Genomic DNA, 14,020 nt, shown 5'->3' with positions numbered 1-14,020 from the left:
TAGCTAGCTGAAACTCATGCTTCCTGGAGTTGTGTCCTTGCAAACAAGGGTTGATGCTTTCAGCCAGTTTATCTCTCCTGAATGGACCTAACCTAGTGAGGGAACTCTAATGTGGGAACCCACAGCCAAAGGGGGATATTATACTGGAAAGGCTTTGCCAACCTGAGTAGACAGGTGGGGAGAAATTTACAATGCCATTTCATTGTTTCCACAAAGTCAGAGCCTTGCGCTTTTTCTTGATGTTTTATTTTAAAAACTGCATTGCCGAATTCCACTAGTCCCCCACCTTTCCAACTTAAACCACTGGAAGAGTTTTAAGCATGTTTGTATTTTAAGTTTTAAAAAATATCTTTAATTGGGTTTGTCTGTGTCCATTATAAAGTTCATATCTCTACTACCTGACATTTTATGACACTCATGGCCCGGCCCCACAAAGTCCCATTTGTGTTAAATCCGGCCCTCCTAACAAATGAATTCGACACCCCTGGTTTAACCGTTCGATCTTTATTTGCTTTTAAGTCTCCTGGCTTCCCTGCTCTGCAGTTTAATGGAGGGAAAAGACACATCCTTCAAAAACATAAATTTGTCCTCCTTTACAATCCTAATGACAAAGCAGGGAGTCTGGTTTCAAATGATGAAACTCGGTGGAAGCTGAAGGGTTAACCTTACTGTTCCTTTCATGTACAACTTCAAGGTAAACTGGGGTTGCACCAGCCCTGCAGTTTGCTTGTTATGAAGGCAACAAGTCGTGTATTCTCCCCTTGGGGATGTGTGCTGTAAGGCAGGGGTCCCCAACCCCCGGGCTGTGGACTGGTCCCAGTCTGTGGTGTGTTGGCAACAAGGTCGCACAGCCCCACTGCCCCCCCCCCCACAGCAATATGCAGCCTCACTACCCCGCCCGCCCCCGCAGCGCCTCCTCCTCCCTCCTTTTTACAAGTTTAAGGCCAGGGAAGGCCCCTTCCGTGAACGGTGTGGGAAACTATGAACATATGAAGCTGCCTTATACTGAATCAGACCCTTGGTCCATCAAAGTCAGCATTGTCTTCTCAGACTGGCAGCGGCTCTCCAGGGTCTCAAGGTGAGGTTTTTCACACCTATTTGCCTGGACCCTTTTTTGGAGACGCCAGGGATTGAACCGGGGACCTTCTGCTTACCAAGCAGAGGCTCTACCACTGAGCCACCGTCCCTCCCCTAACTGCAGCAGTCCACTTCCTTCCCACACCCAGGAAGGAGGCAAGGGCAGCGTGGCTGAGCCGGTCACTTGTGCTGCCGCTGCGGTTTTCCCACCGATCAGCTGATTGACAGGGGGAGGGGTTGGCCTTTAAAGAGCCGGGGAGGCACTTCACTGCTGCCTTCCCCTGCCTTAAACTTGTACAAACGGAGGGAGGAGGAGGCGCCATGGGAGGGGGCGGGGAGGAGGAGGAGCTGTGGGGAGCAGGGAGGAGGTGCCATGAGGGGGCGGGGGGAGGCCGTATTCGGTGCCTCACCCTGCTGGCCCTGGGGCTGCGGTGGACGGGCTGGCCCTGTGGCCGCTTCCTGTGGCCAAAAAGGTTTGTGACCACTGCTGTAAGGCAGTGGTCCCCAACCTTTTTGGCCCCAGGGACCAGTTTCATGGAAGACATGTTTTCCATAGACTGGGAGGGGGGCATGATTTTGGAATAATACAATTGCACACTTTATTTCTATTATTACACTGTAATATATAATGAAATAATTATAGACCTCATAGCCTGGTTGCTAACAGGCCACGGACCGGTACTGGCCTGTGGGTTGGGGACCCCTGCTGTAAGGGATACCGAAACACCTGGAGGGGGTTGTTTGGGGTGAAAGAGCGAAGCAGTCTGACTGACGTGCTTCCCCAACAGTGAAACCAGTGGCTCCTAAGTGCCGAGTGCCCCCATCAGTGCCTGTGGGTAAATCCGCCACCCTCCACTGCCAGGAGAAGGAAGGCTTCCCGGAACCAACTTACAGCTGGTACCGCAACACTGACTCTTTGCCGGCTGACTCCAGATCCAACCCCAAATTCCAGAATTCTTCTTTCACTGTGAACTCAAAAACAGGCACGCTGGTAAGTCTTACTTAGGGAAGGGAGAGAGAGGATGGGTGGACGGTCCGTTCTGGAGCAGTTGGGGGTTAGATGGCCTTAGTTTTTCCTATCCACGGTTAGTAACTAAGAGTGTTATCCTAAGCAGAGTTGCATTTGACTGCATACTTTGAAGTCAGTGGGTTTAGAAGGCTGTGACCTTGTGTAGGATAGGGATGCCAGCTCTGAGTTGGGAAATGCATGGAAATTTTTTGGGGTGGAGCCTGGTGAGGTTTGAGGGGGGACCTCAGCAGAGTGCAGTGCCCTAGAGTCCCCCCTCTAAAGCAGCCGTTTTCTCCAAGGGAACTACTCTAGTTGCAACCAGTTGCAACAGTAGATTTCCAGGCCCCACTTGGAGGTTAGCAACCCTAGCTTGTGAAGTATTTAAAGATGCCTAACAGGGCAGTTCTGCATAGAGTTATTCCAATCTGACTCTGCCTGGGTTTGCTCCATTAAGTTGCCTTGAGTTCTGTTAAGCGAATTTAGTAAGGCAACCTGTTTGCTCTGAATCTTCAGCCAGTTGTTTCCAAATCTGATGGCTGGGAGAAGAGTGGATTTCCGCCCCCCCCCATTCATTTTCTCCACCCTAGTGGTCAATTTTATACCCCTCTGTCACATTTCAGACAAAGGTCCTTTCCTTGGTCTGGCATGACAAGAGAGGCACAGGAAACACCACCTTGCATTTTGTCCCCATCAAACATGCCCCTTTGCACACTCGATCAGATTGAGAGTCTTTGCACACTCAATCAGAGTGGGGTTTTCGTTTAACATTCTCCCCTATTGTAGGTAGGGCATCCATTTGAACATTCAGAAAAGCTGCATGATAACAGCTCTCTGGGGACTGTAGTACATCATAGTGAAACGGCATGTTTGAAAACTTGTTGCATTCAGAAAAAAAGCATGATGTCTAAGTTCAAGCCTTCCTTTCCTGATATGCTAGCTTTCTGCATGCAGGGAATCTTTGTCATGGGGAGTAGTCAAACATACACGCTCTGGTCCAGCTGTATTCTGAAGCAGTACGGGCCCCAGAGAGAAGAGAAACACAAACTCGTGATGTTACTGTTGTTCGTGCAGGTCTTCACTGAGGTACACAAGGGAGACACCGGCCGGTACTACTGCATAGCAACAAACAACGTGGGTTCTGCCAAGTGTGAAGAACAGCAGATGGAAGTCTGTAAGTGGCTTGGCTAGACAGGGGGCAGATGTTATCAGCCTCTGGCTTTGTATCTTCAGCGTCAAAAATGCAGTCTTCTCACAATGGTTCCAAATTCCCACCAGGAGCTGATAAAGTGGCAAACTCGTTCAAAGTTGCATTGATTCAGATTCATAGGCATCCAGACATTATTAATTTCTCATCCATTAAAAGATAATAAAAACACGCAATCGGTAGGAATGGGTTCTGTAGCCTTTTCCTTGAAAAGCTAGCTTTCTACATGCAAGAGATAGATAGATAACCAAGGGGAATTTGAACACCTGGAGCAGCCTTCTACTGAATCAGACCACTTGTCCACCAAGATCAGTATTGTCTGCTCACACTGGCAGCAGCTTTCCAGGTTCTCAGAGTGAGGTCTTGCCCATCACCTGCTACCTGATCCCTTTCTCTGGAGATGCTGGGGATTGAACCTGAGACCTTCTGCATGCCAAGCAGAGGCTCTACTCCTGAGCCACAACCCCTTCTCTTTAATCATGTCCATCCTTATATTTACAGTCTAAAGCTCCCCAGTCCAGAAATACCTGTTGATGGTGAGATTCTGGCCTAAATACAGGGCCACAAAGAGGCAAGAAGGTCTCCCGCTAGGCTAGTTTGGAAATGGTGCAGTTTTGCCAATCCCTGAAATACCAGAACGTGATGACAGGGGAAAAAATCCTCCTAATTAGTTCGTTGTGGGTTGCCACTTTTGCCACTATGCATTTTTCGGAGTTTTTCAATGTCGTAGGATTGTCGTTTTACCTTTACTGAAAAGTTGGCATGGTGGAAAGTGTGTTGTTTTTGTTCTGGGGACACCTGGGTTCAAATCCCTGTTCAGTCCCAAAGCTCACTGGGTGACCTTGGGCCAGTCATGAATGCTCAGCCAGACCTACCTCACTGGATTGCTGTGAGGACAAAACAGGGTGTGCTTCCTGGGAGATGGCTGGGATAAAAATGGAAGGGTTTTTTTTAAAGAAAAAAGTAACATGGTTAATCTGACAGCATGGACCACTTTGGGGGGGGTATTTTTTACGTGTGTGTGCATGTTGTGCATGCATGCCTAGAAGTCATGGTGGCTTCTGGCAACCCCTAGTGGGGCTTGGAGAATGGCTAGAGATTGCTATTGCCTGCCTCTGCCTCTCAGTCCCGGTATTCCAAGGAGGTCTCTCATCCAAGTGCTTGTCAAGCTTGGCCCTGTTTAGCTTCCAGGATATGATGAGATTGGGCTTGCCTGGGCTGTCCAGGTCAGGGCCTGATGGCGTGCACCCTTGATGATGGTATTGTTTGATCTGACAACCGCAGTTGATTTTTTTAAAAAAGAGCAAAGTTCTAGGTGCTGCATTTGGGAAATCTTTCCAGGGCCACTGATGAATCTGAACCTCTTGTGTACAGTTTCAGCAACGCTCTGAGTTTCGGATTGTGGATCGGATTGTGAAGCTGAGACGGCCAGAGTCGCTTTCTGCAGGTGCCAAACGTTGATCCTGTCTTTCCTCTTCTAGATGACCTGAACATCGCAGGGATCGTTGGGGGCATCCTGGTGGTCGTTACAGTCCTGTCTCTGATAACCGTGGGGATCTGCTGTGCCTACAGGAAAGGGCTGTTCGTCAGCAACAAGCAGAATGGAAACAGGTAAGCCCCACGCTGGCAGCCTTTGCCTGGAGAATCTGGCTAAGGAGGGAGGAGAACAAGACTAGTCTGTCCATTTTTGAGTCCAGGAGCACCTTAGAGACGAACACGATTTTTTCAGGTAGAAACTTCGGAGAGCCCAGGACTGACCAATTTCATTTGATCTCAGAAGCTAAGCAGAATCAGCCCTGGTCAGTATTTGGATGGGAGACCACCTGGAATACCAGGGTTGCAGCATGAAAGCCACCTCTGAAGGCCTCTTACCTTGAAAACCCTACGAGGTCCACATAAATCAGCTGTGATGATGATGGCAAAAGGGGGGACGGCACACGTGAGACGAGGCAGGAGAGCCTAGCTCTGCATCCATGCTCCTTTTTGCATTTGAGGTCTTGGAGCACATCGATGTGGGTCAGAGACATACCCCAGACCGTGTGTCTTCATGGGGCTTTTTGCACGCTGGCTTTCGAATTTCCCAGCAACAAGAGTTTACGGGCATATCATCTCTCCCTTAAATGGCAGCCTGCCTTTCCACACGTTGATTCTTATCCTGTTCTGATGGATGAAGCCAAAGCCTGCTGTTTTCCTCTGAGCAGCTGGAATCCTTAGGTGCACCAGCGGGGGTGGGGGAGGGTGGGGTGGAAGCAACTTAAAATTAGCCACAACAGGAAACGAGACCCCAGGAAAAGGAAGACACCAGGGCAGCAGCCAGAGAAAGATAAGTCCCCATCTGAGCCGTTAAACTGACTCCAGCTTCCGAATTGCTAGGCTTAGTCAGAGGTTGACTTTGTGCACAGAGAGAGAGAGGCAGGTAGGCCGTTTGGGCTATCTCTCGGGACAAGCCAGTTTGTTCGTAAGGGCAGAGTGCTTGCCAGGCAGAGAGACAATGATGGAAGTGCAATTCACACTTCCTCAGGTTCCCAGATGGCTTCTTTCCACGGCTGTGTTCTGATACTGAACCTGTTAGAAGCAGTTCATATGGGAATAGGTTGGTAGTCCACTGCAGTAATTACGTTTGGTATCAGCTCTTACTGTAGGTATTGCTTTATACCTTCTGATTGCACATGCCTGCATTGTTCACAATAGAGCTTTGCCTTAGGCAGTTTGCTGTTCTCATTGGTGCTTGCGTTGTCTTTGGATTTTTGTATTCCTGGTCCTTCTGCATTTCTCATGGGACATCTCACGTTCTGTTTTTTCTTTCTTTCTTTCCTCGGTAACCTTTGTGTCTCAGTGAGAAAAGAGGGCTACAAGTAAGCTAAAAATAAATATTTACCATTTGATTCAGACGGTGCCACTGAAGAGGGTGTTTCTAGGCTTAGCATAGGGTTGCCAACCTCCAGGCTGGAGTTCTCCTGGAGTTATAACTGTTTGCCAGACTACAGAGACCATTTCCCCTGGAGAAAACGGTGGCATTGGAGGGTGGACTCTATGGCATGACTTCACTGCTGAGCTCCCTCCCCAAACTCTACCCTCCCAAGGCTCTTCTCTCAAATTCCCAGGAATTTTCCAACCCAGAGTTGGCATACCAAGCCTAGAATCTGTCAGTAAATCTGGCCCCACTGATGGACCTCTTGATGGCACCTGGTTTTTTTGGCCACTGTGTGACACAGAGCGTTGGACTGGATGGGCCATTGGCCTGATGATCCAACATGGCTTCTCCTTTGTTCTTACGTATCCAGTTAGTACCCAGAAAGGTGTCCTTCTTGGAGAGCCAGTTTGGTGTAGAGGTTAAGTGTGCAGACTCTTATCTGGGAGAACCGGGTTTGATTCCCCACTTCTCCACTTGCAGCTGCTAGCATGGCCTTGGGTCAGCCATAGCTCTGGCAGAGGTTGTCCTTGAAAGGGCAGCTGCTGTGAGAGCCCTCTCCAGCCCCACCCACCTCACAGGGTGTCTGTTGTGGGGGAAGAAGGTAAAGGAGATTGTGAGCCGCTCTGAGACTCTTCGGAGTGGAGGGCGGGATATAAATCCAATATCTTCATCTACCTCACAGGGTGTCTGTTGTGGGGGAGGAAGGTAAAGGAGATTGTGAGCCGCTCTGAGACTCTTCAGAGTGGAGGGCGGGATATAAATCCAATATCTTCTTCATCTTCTTCTCTTTTGAAAACAAAAGACCCGTTGAATCACATCTCAACGTGTATTTCAGTTAATTAGAAACATTAGAACCCTTTCTGCCCCTGCTTTCAGAACTTAACATGCATCTATTGCTGGACTTCTTTGGCATCTCTGTGTTTGGACATGTCCAAAACCAGGGAGATGGGCAGGGGGGTAGAGACTGAACACAAACAGTGTGCCCGCCTAGAGAAACTGTGTCAGCTATAACTCACAAAATGTGCCACTTCTGTCTGCGGGTCAGGAATAAAGATTTTAAATGCTACCCACCCTCCCATAGAGTGTTGGACTAGAATATGGAAGAAGCAGATTCGAACCCCCGCTCTGCCATGGAAGCTTAATGAGTGACTTTGGGCCAGACACATAGCCTAATCTATCTTACAGGTTGTTATGAGGATAAAAGGGAGAACAGTAAGCCATTTTGGGTCCCCAATGGGGAGAAAGATGGTATATAAATGAAGTCAATACTAACAACAATGCAAGAAAAATCTGCCCGCAAGCCAAAAACCAGCCCAGCAACTGAGCTAGACCTGCTTCCCCGATTTCTTTCTCTGGAGTGTCTTCTTCCACCCTGTCACGGGGCAGGGGACGAGGGAGGACCTTCTACTGGTTGCAACCACTCTGGTAAGGGTCTTTCTGGGAGGGCCCAAAGCACCCATCCACCCCCGTCTTCCTTATTAGCAAACTCCTTCTATCTGTGACTTAAGAGACATGAGGGCCCAGGCATTAAAAACAGGTTTCTTATGAGTGCTCAAAAGAAAAAGAGGTTTGTAAAAACTTTTTAGTGCAACAGTGAATATAGAAAAACAGTAAAGATTGGTACAAAGAAATAAAAACCCCGACGCAGCTACCTAAACCGGGGTGGGGAACCTCTGTCCCGAGGGCCGTCTGCGGTCCTCGAGGTCACTTGGTGTGGCCCTCGGGGATTGCTGGGTCAAACCAAGCCATGTGGCAGCCTCTGAGGCCTGACTGGCCAGCGAGGACTGTGGGGCCCAGCTGCGCTGTGAAGCAGCCTCCCCAGGGCCAGGCAGGGATCACAAGGCCCAGATATACTGTGCAGCAGCCTCCCTGGGGCCTGGCTGGCCGGCCAGAATTGCTGCAGGGCCTGAAAAAGTTACTGTCACAGTTCAGTTTGCACTTGATTATCCCAGATGGTGCGACCTAATATGCTAATATTAGGGGATGTGGTCTAATATGCTACTGAGTTCCTGCTGGGCTTTTTTGTAGACCTATGCATTTGCCTAGGGCTGCAGGCCAGGTGTGTGCGTGCGCGCGCCAGATTAAGCTCTCCCCACATGACTTCAAACAGAAAAAAATTATTTGCATTAATTTTGCTGGCCTGAATCATTCTTCCTTGGCAGAGCACTGTTTTTTAAGTTGATAATTTTTTATGGCCCGCGAATGGTGTTATAAATATCCATATGGCCCTTGGCAGAAAAAAGGTTCCCCATCCCTGACCTAAACATTCCCTTCCTCTAATCCCAGTAGACTCACCTTCCTTGGATGAGGGATCCCTCTCCGGCTTCAACCTGCCTCCACCTCAGCCTTTTCCAGAGAGAACAACCCTGTCTGGAGCTTGGCCTTTTAATGCTTTCCTCCCAGGTCCCATCTCTCTGGGCAAGTTTTCCCTCCAAAACTGCTTTCAGCCAATCAGAGGGACAGACGGGATCCTGAGAAATGTAGGCCCACTAGCAACTCCTACATAGGCTTCTCCTTGCCCACTAGGCTGCCCAAGAGGCCCAAGAGCCAGTCATGCAGACACGCAGCCTAAGAAATCTTACAGGTTGTTGTGAGGCTAAAAAGGAGAACAATGTAAGTCATTTTGGGTCCCCACTGGGTACATAATGGTACATAAATGAAGTAAATAATGTGATGCAAGAAAAATCTGCCCGCAAGCCAAAAATCAGCCCAGCAACTGAGCTAGATCTGCCTCCCCAGTTTCTTTCTCCGGGGTGTCGTTTTCCACCCCAAGCTGGAAGTTTGGGGTTTTTATTAGTTTATGGAAAGTGCATCCAAAGGGCCAAGAGCCCTAAGTTCACCCCCAGGCTTTTTAAGAAAAATACCTGCAAGGAACAGAGGACAAACTGAGCCCACATGGAATTCAGCAGTTGCTAGCTTGCTGCCAGCAAATATCTTCCTGCTGAGGTATCTGTTAGCTGCCATCTCAAGTAGTACAGTCTCTTCTGATGCCACGACTATACCATCGCCTTGTGCTGAGAGTGTCAGGGTCCAGACTGAAGGAAGACTCAGAACGCCTGTAGCAGGAATCCCCTGAGCAGCAGGACAATTTGAGATTCGGTGGTCTAGCTAAACAGGAGCCTGCTGACACCTTAAATACTAACAACATCTCATTAGTCATTGAGGTGCTGTGAAACACCTAGTAATTGTTGCTGCAATAGATAGGCGTAATCTGGTGGCATAACAAAGAGGTCCCTCTCCTTCCCCTCTGTAAATTCTGTCTTCCCTTGTTTCAGCTATAAGACACCGACCAAACCAGATGGTGTGAACTACATCCACACAGATGAGGAGGTAAGAGGGGCCCTTTGGGGCTGGAGGTCACTGTATACTTTGGAAACATGAATACACCAAATAAGATGGGGGGGGGGGGTTGATCAGATATATACCCTGAATTAGCTGGAGGAGGCAACTTCAAAGGTTGCTTTTTTTGACCTGGCCAAAGGAAAGAAGAATGTCTGATTAGCAGAGGAAGGGAAATCTAAGAATTAGTTTAGATGCTCAGATGTCCTTATTTTAGAAAGCCAGTTTGGTGTAGTGGTTAAGTATGCGGACTCTTACCTGGGAGAACCAGGCTTGATTCCCCACTCCTCCACTTGCAGCTGCTGGAGTGACCTTGGGTCAGTCATAATGCTCTCAGAGCTGTTCTCTCAAGAGCAGTTTCTGTCAGAGCTCTCTCAGCCCCACCTACCTCACAGGATGTATGTTGTGGGGAGAGGAAGGGAAGGTGATTGCGAGCTGTTCAGAGACTCCTTCGGGTAGTGAAAGGTACAGTATAAATTAAATCTTTTTCTTTTTGATGTTTTGAAAAGGCAGGCACATTTATGGCTATGTTTATGCATGAATACATGAAACGGCCTTCTTCTGAATCAGGACAGTGGTCCAGCACAGTCAGTCTTGTCTACACAGCCAGGCAGTAGCTCTCCAGAGTCTCAGGCAGAGGTCTTTCACATCACCTACTGCCTAGTCCTTGTCCTTTTAACTGGAGATGTCAGGGGTTAAATTGGGGTTCTTCTGCTTGCAAAGTAGAGGCTTTTCCACTGAGACTCTGTCCCGTACTTTGGTTGTCCTTTTCTCCTTTATAACACCTCTAAGACATTCCCCCCCACCAACAAAAAAAGGTGTTTAATTCACGGGAATTTTGATTAGCCCAGGCTAGCCGGATCTCATCAGACCTCAAAAATTATCAGAGTTGACTCTGGCTAGTATTTGGATGGGAGGCCTCTAAGGAAGTCGAGGTTTATGCAGAAGCAGGTGATGGTAGACCACCTCTGAACGTCTCTTGCCTTGAAAACCCTAAGAGGGTTGATTGCCATAATTTGGCTGTGACTTGACAGCCCTTTCCACCACGAGGTGGAATTCTAGCAGGAGCTCCTTTGCATATTAGGCCACCCCCCCCCCCCCGATGTAGCCAATCCTCCCAAGAGTTTACAAGGCTCTTTTTTGTAAGCTCTTGGAGGATTGGCTACATCAGGGATATGTGGCCTAATATGCAAAGGAGCTCTTGCTAGAATTCCACCCCTGTCCACCACCATCTAGAGAATTTTTTTTTAAAAAAAAATCCCCTTATGGCTGTTTCTGATTCTCCACTGCAGGGTGACTTCAGACACAAGTCCTCGTTTGTTATATGAAACGCCGAGAAGATTGGATTTTGCCCACCAGCAAGAATGGAGTGTGGAAATCAAATACCTCCATCTGGAACTCTTTCCACAAGAGCAGATAACAAACATTGTGTGGCTGGCGGCGTTTAGCGAGCCTGGACCATATGCGCACCTGTGTGCAAACCTGATTTCACCACTTTTTTTTTTTCTGCCAAAGCCAAGCAGTGATTTTTAACAACCAAAATCAATCTCTTTCTTCCTAGAAGGTAATCCACACGTCACCTCGGCCCAGCGGATGTGCTTGAAACTTCGACCGAAGAAAAGGATTGCATCAAAGTTACCCACGTCCCTTTCTGGACCCATGCTCTTCTTACACCCCACCCCCCACCCCTGGGAAGTTGTGGGGGGCTGCCTTCTCTCACAGGGTTACAAAACTTGTCAGGGTATCTAAGCTTGAAGAGGGAAAAAATTATCTTGAAATTAGTATCTGGCTTTGCTTCTTTTTAAGGGTCACCGTAGCTGTAGAATGAAACGTTGGCCAAACAAGAAGTAAAGCCCCACTGCCAGCCCAGTTTTGGGATTTAGTTAAATGTGCTGGACTGTACACCGGCAACATTATTTAGGATCCCTTATCTCTACCGCCCCCCCCCCCAAACAAATTAAAAGCACAATAATACCACTAGGGGAGAAAAATACCCAAAAGCTAGCTTTCCACTTGGACACCTCTCCAAAACTGCCCGGCAATGACTACTTGCCAGAAGCCATACATGGAAAGAATCAATCAACAGAATGCAACGGCAGGGAAGCAATGACTTTATCCCAGGGCCTGGTACATGCATAGGCAGGGTGTCATGAACAAACACCAGCACAAGGTTCCTTTGGCCCGGTACTTTGGGGGCTGGTACATAGAAGCCCTCAACACCCCTGGGGAAAGGGTCCGAGTTCCATGGTGGCCTTGCCCCAGCACATCTCCTGCAGGCAGTCGGCCGACTTGTCCAGGGCCCCCGTAGCATTGGCAGCTGCAGGACAGACAGCAAAGCGATAGGTGAAGATGACCAACTTGGCCTGGGCTGCTCCACGTCGCATTGCAGGTGGCGCGATGGAAGTTTCCTCCGTACAACCAGGGAAATTCCCTTGGCCAAGAAATCTGACAAGAAAGCTACATCCTCCTCCTCTGACAGGATGGTTTTTTCTGCACGCAGGGAAATGGTTGTAAAGGGGAGCAGTTCAGCCTGTTGAGCGCCTCCCATGTCAGAAGTGGTTCAGCCCCCGGACCCAGGTGACTGCCTCCATTCAAACTCGGCTTCAGAGTTTTGCTATCAGAAGGGATTGGGTCGTCATCCTGTCCTCGCCCTGCCCCTGGAATCCGAGAATGGGAGAGGCAATCAGCCAGGCTGGCACTCCTACCAAATTGTTCCAGCAAGTGCTTCTTATTCCCCAACCAGAGAAGGATCTGCCATCCTTGGGCTGTATCCCACTCCTCTTTGGCTCCTCCTTGACAGCTGCCGTGCTCTGCTCTCTCTCATCTTCTGGCATTCTCAAATCAGGGGTTGATTATTAGAAGCCAACTTCTCCAGAGTGGGACCAAGCGATGCAGTTCTCCCAGCTGTGAACTTCCTCATCGACGCCACACCAGTGTTTTTCTTCACTTCGCAGTCTCAAGAAGGCAATAGCTTTTTCTCCCCTCGCTTTCCTCTGTCCGCACCCCACGTTGAACCATCTTGCCCGCTGGGCGTCCTTTTCTCTACCACTCACACATGTACACACACACACCCCTGCCCAGTAAAGATGACATCGAAACCCACTTGCGGACGTGGGAGTGAAATTCCAACATGATACCGCGACAAAAAAGGCAAAAGCTTTTTTCTATTGTTCCCGCTCCTTTTGTAGAATTCCACGTTCTAAAACATTTTTTTGCAAAGATCTATTTTGATTACTTAAAGTGGTTAACGTTTCTATTTAAAATGTAAATAGGTTGGTAGGCCAAACAGTGTTCGGTAATACTGTAGCTATTTTTTTTTTTAAAGGTGTGACTTATGAGTGTGAGGTTTGTTGTTGTTATTTTTTTTTAAATGCCAGGCAGGAGTTCCTGTGAAGCTTCAAACCATATCAGTATTATTGCGAGCAGCACAGATAAGACGCACGCCGGGCAAGCAAAGGAGTCTCCACTCCATCTTTTGTTTTCTCTTATCAAAGAAAGAGACACTGTAAAGAGTTCCCCCCCTCTCTTCCTGTAAAAAAGAAACAGGTTAGGATCCAAAGTTGCACAATGATTAGCGCGTGCCATAAGGCAAAAATGTTTCTCGAACGCAGTCCGTCATTGCAAATGCAGTTTTGTGCTACAGCTCGATTAAAATCCAGCAACGTCTTAGTGACTGACAAGATATTCGGGGTATCAGCTTTGGAGGCCACGTTCCCTTCATCAGATAATAGTCAGAATGGAAATCCCGAGTCCTGTCCCGGGCAGAAAGTAGGAGAAGTGTTTGCCAAGGAGAGACCCGGGATGCAGAGGTACAATGCACATTGCAATTGGCAGGGCTTTTTTTTGTACCAGGAACTCCTTTGCATATTAAGCCACACCGCTGATGTAGCCAATCCCCTTGGAGCTTACGGTAGGCCCCCGTACTAAAAGCCCTGTAAGCTCTTGGAGGATTGGCTACATCAGGGGCATGTGGCCTAATATGCAAGGAGTTCCTGGTACAAAAAAAAGTCCTGGTAATAGGTTAGATTCGAACAGAGGAGAAATGCTCAGGGGTAGATCTCCGCTCTGACTTTGTATCTGACAAAGGAAAGCAGCTCGTGCCCTGTAAAAAATCTTGTTCTTCTTGGACATGAACTGAGCTCTTCAGCTGCAAACCCACCTGGCCACCCTCTGAGAACTAGTTTGTGCTACGGCACTGTGACCTGCCTTGAGCCAAAAGAAAAAGGAAGGGAATGTAATTATTTTTAACAATTTTTTTTTAAAAAAAATTAAAAACGTTGCAAATGTGTACAAGCCCCTTGGTGCTCCTAAAGTTGTTCTGAGTTCTTGGAAGTGCCCTAAAGGAGTCGTTTGGATCCTGGCCAAAGGGTTTTATTTTAAAAAGCTGTTAAATGAAGCTCTGGGTTTTGGCCAGTCAAATGTTTGCTGAAGCAGACCAAGCCCTTCTCCCCTCAACCTTCCCCATCACCTCATCTGA

At 48.3% G+C, this 14,020-nt stretch overlaps 1 protein-coding gene across 1 annotated transcript in view; it reads left to right on the top strand.

The window, feature by feature from the left end:
* The window catches only part of JAM3 (junctional adhesion molecule 3), a 62,952-nt gene extending 49,759 nt beyond the window's left edge, over window positions 1-13,193 (top strand). Inside the window, exons 5-9 of the mRNA XM_060251333.1 lie at window positions 1,866-2,068; window positions 3,158-3,257; window positions 4,772-4,901; window positions 9,480-9,534; window positions 10,836-13,193. Coding sequence (XP_060107316.1) covers window positions 1,866-2,068; window positions 3,158-3,257; window positions 4,772-4,901; window positions 9,480-9,534; window positions 10,836-10,871 — 524 coding nt within the window. The 3' untranslated portion in view covers window positions 10,872-13,193. The remainder of the gene's footprint in view (window positions 1-1,865; window positions 2,069-3,157; window positions 3,258-4,771; window positions 4,902-9,479; window positions 9,535-10,835) is intronic.
* Window positions 13,194-14,020: the final 827 nt, after the last annotated feature.

This window comes from Heteronotia binoei, chromosome 12, assembly GCF_032191835.1.
Source record: "Heteronotia binoei isolate CCM8104 ecotype False Entrance Well chromosome 12, APGP_CSIRO_Hbin_v1, whole genome shotgun sequence".
NCBI classification, from domain to species: domain Eukaryota; kingdom Metazoa; phylum Chordata; class Lepidosauria; order Squamata; family Gekkonidae; genus Heteronotia; species Heteronotia binoei.
The sequence above is the reverse complement of the archived record's forward strand: the minus strand, read 5'-3'. Positions and strand labels throughout refer to the sequence as shown.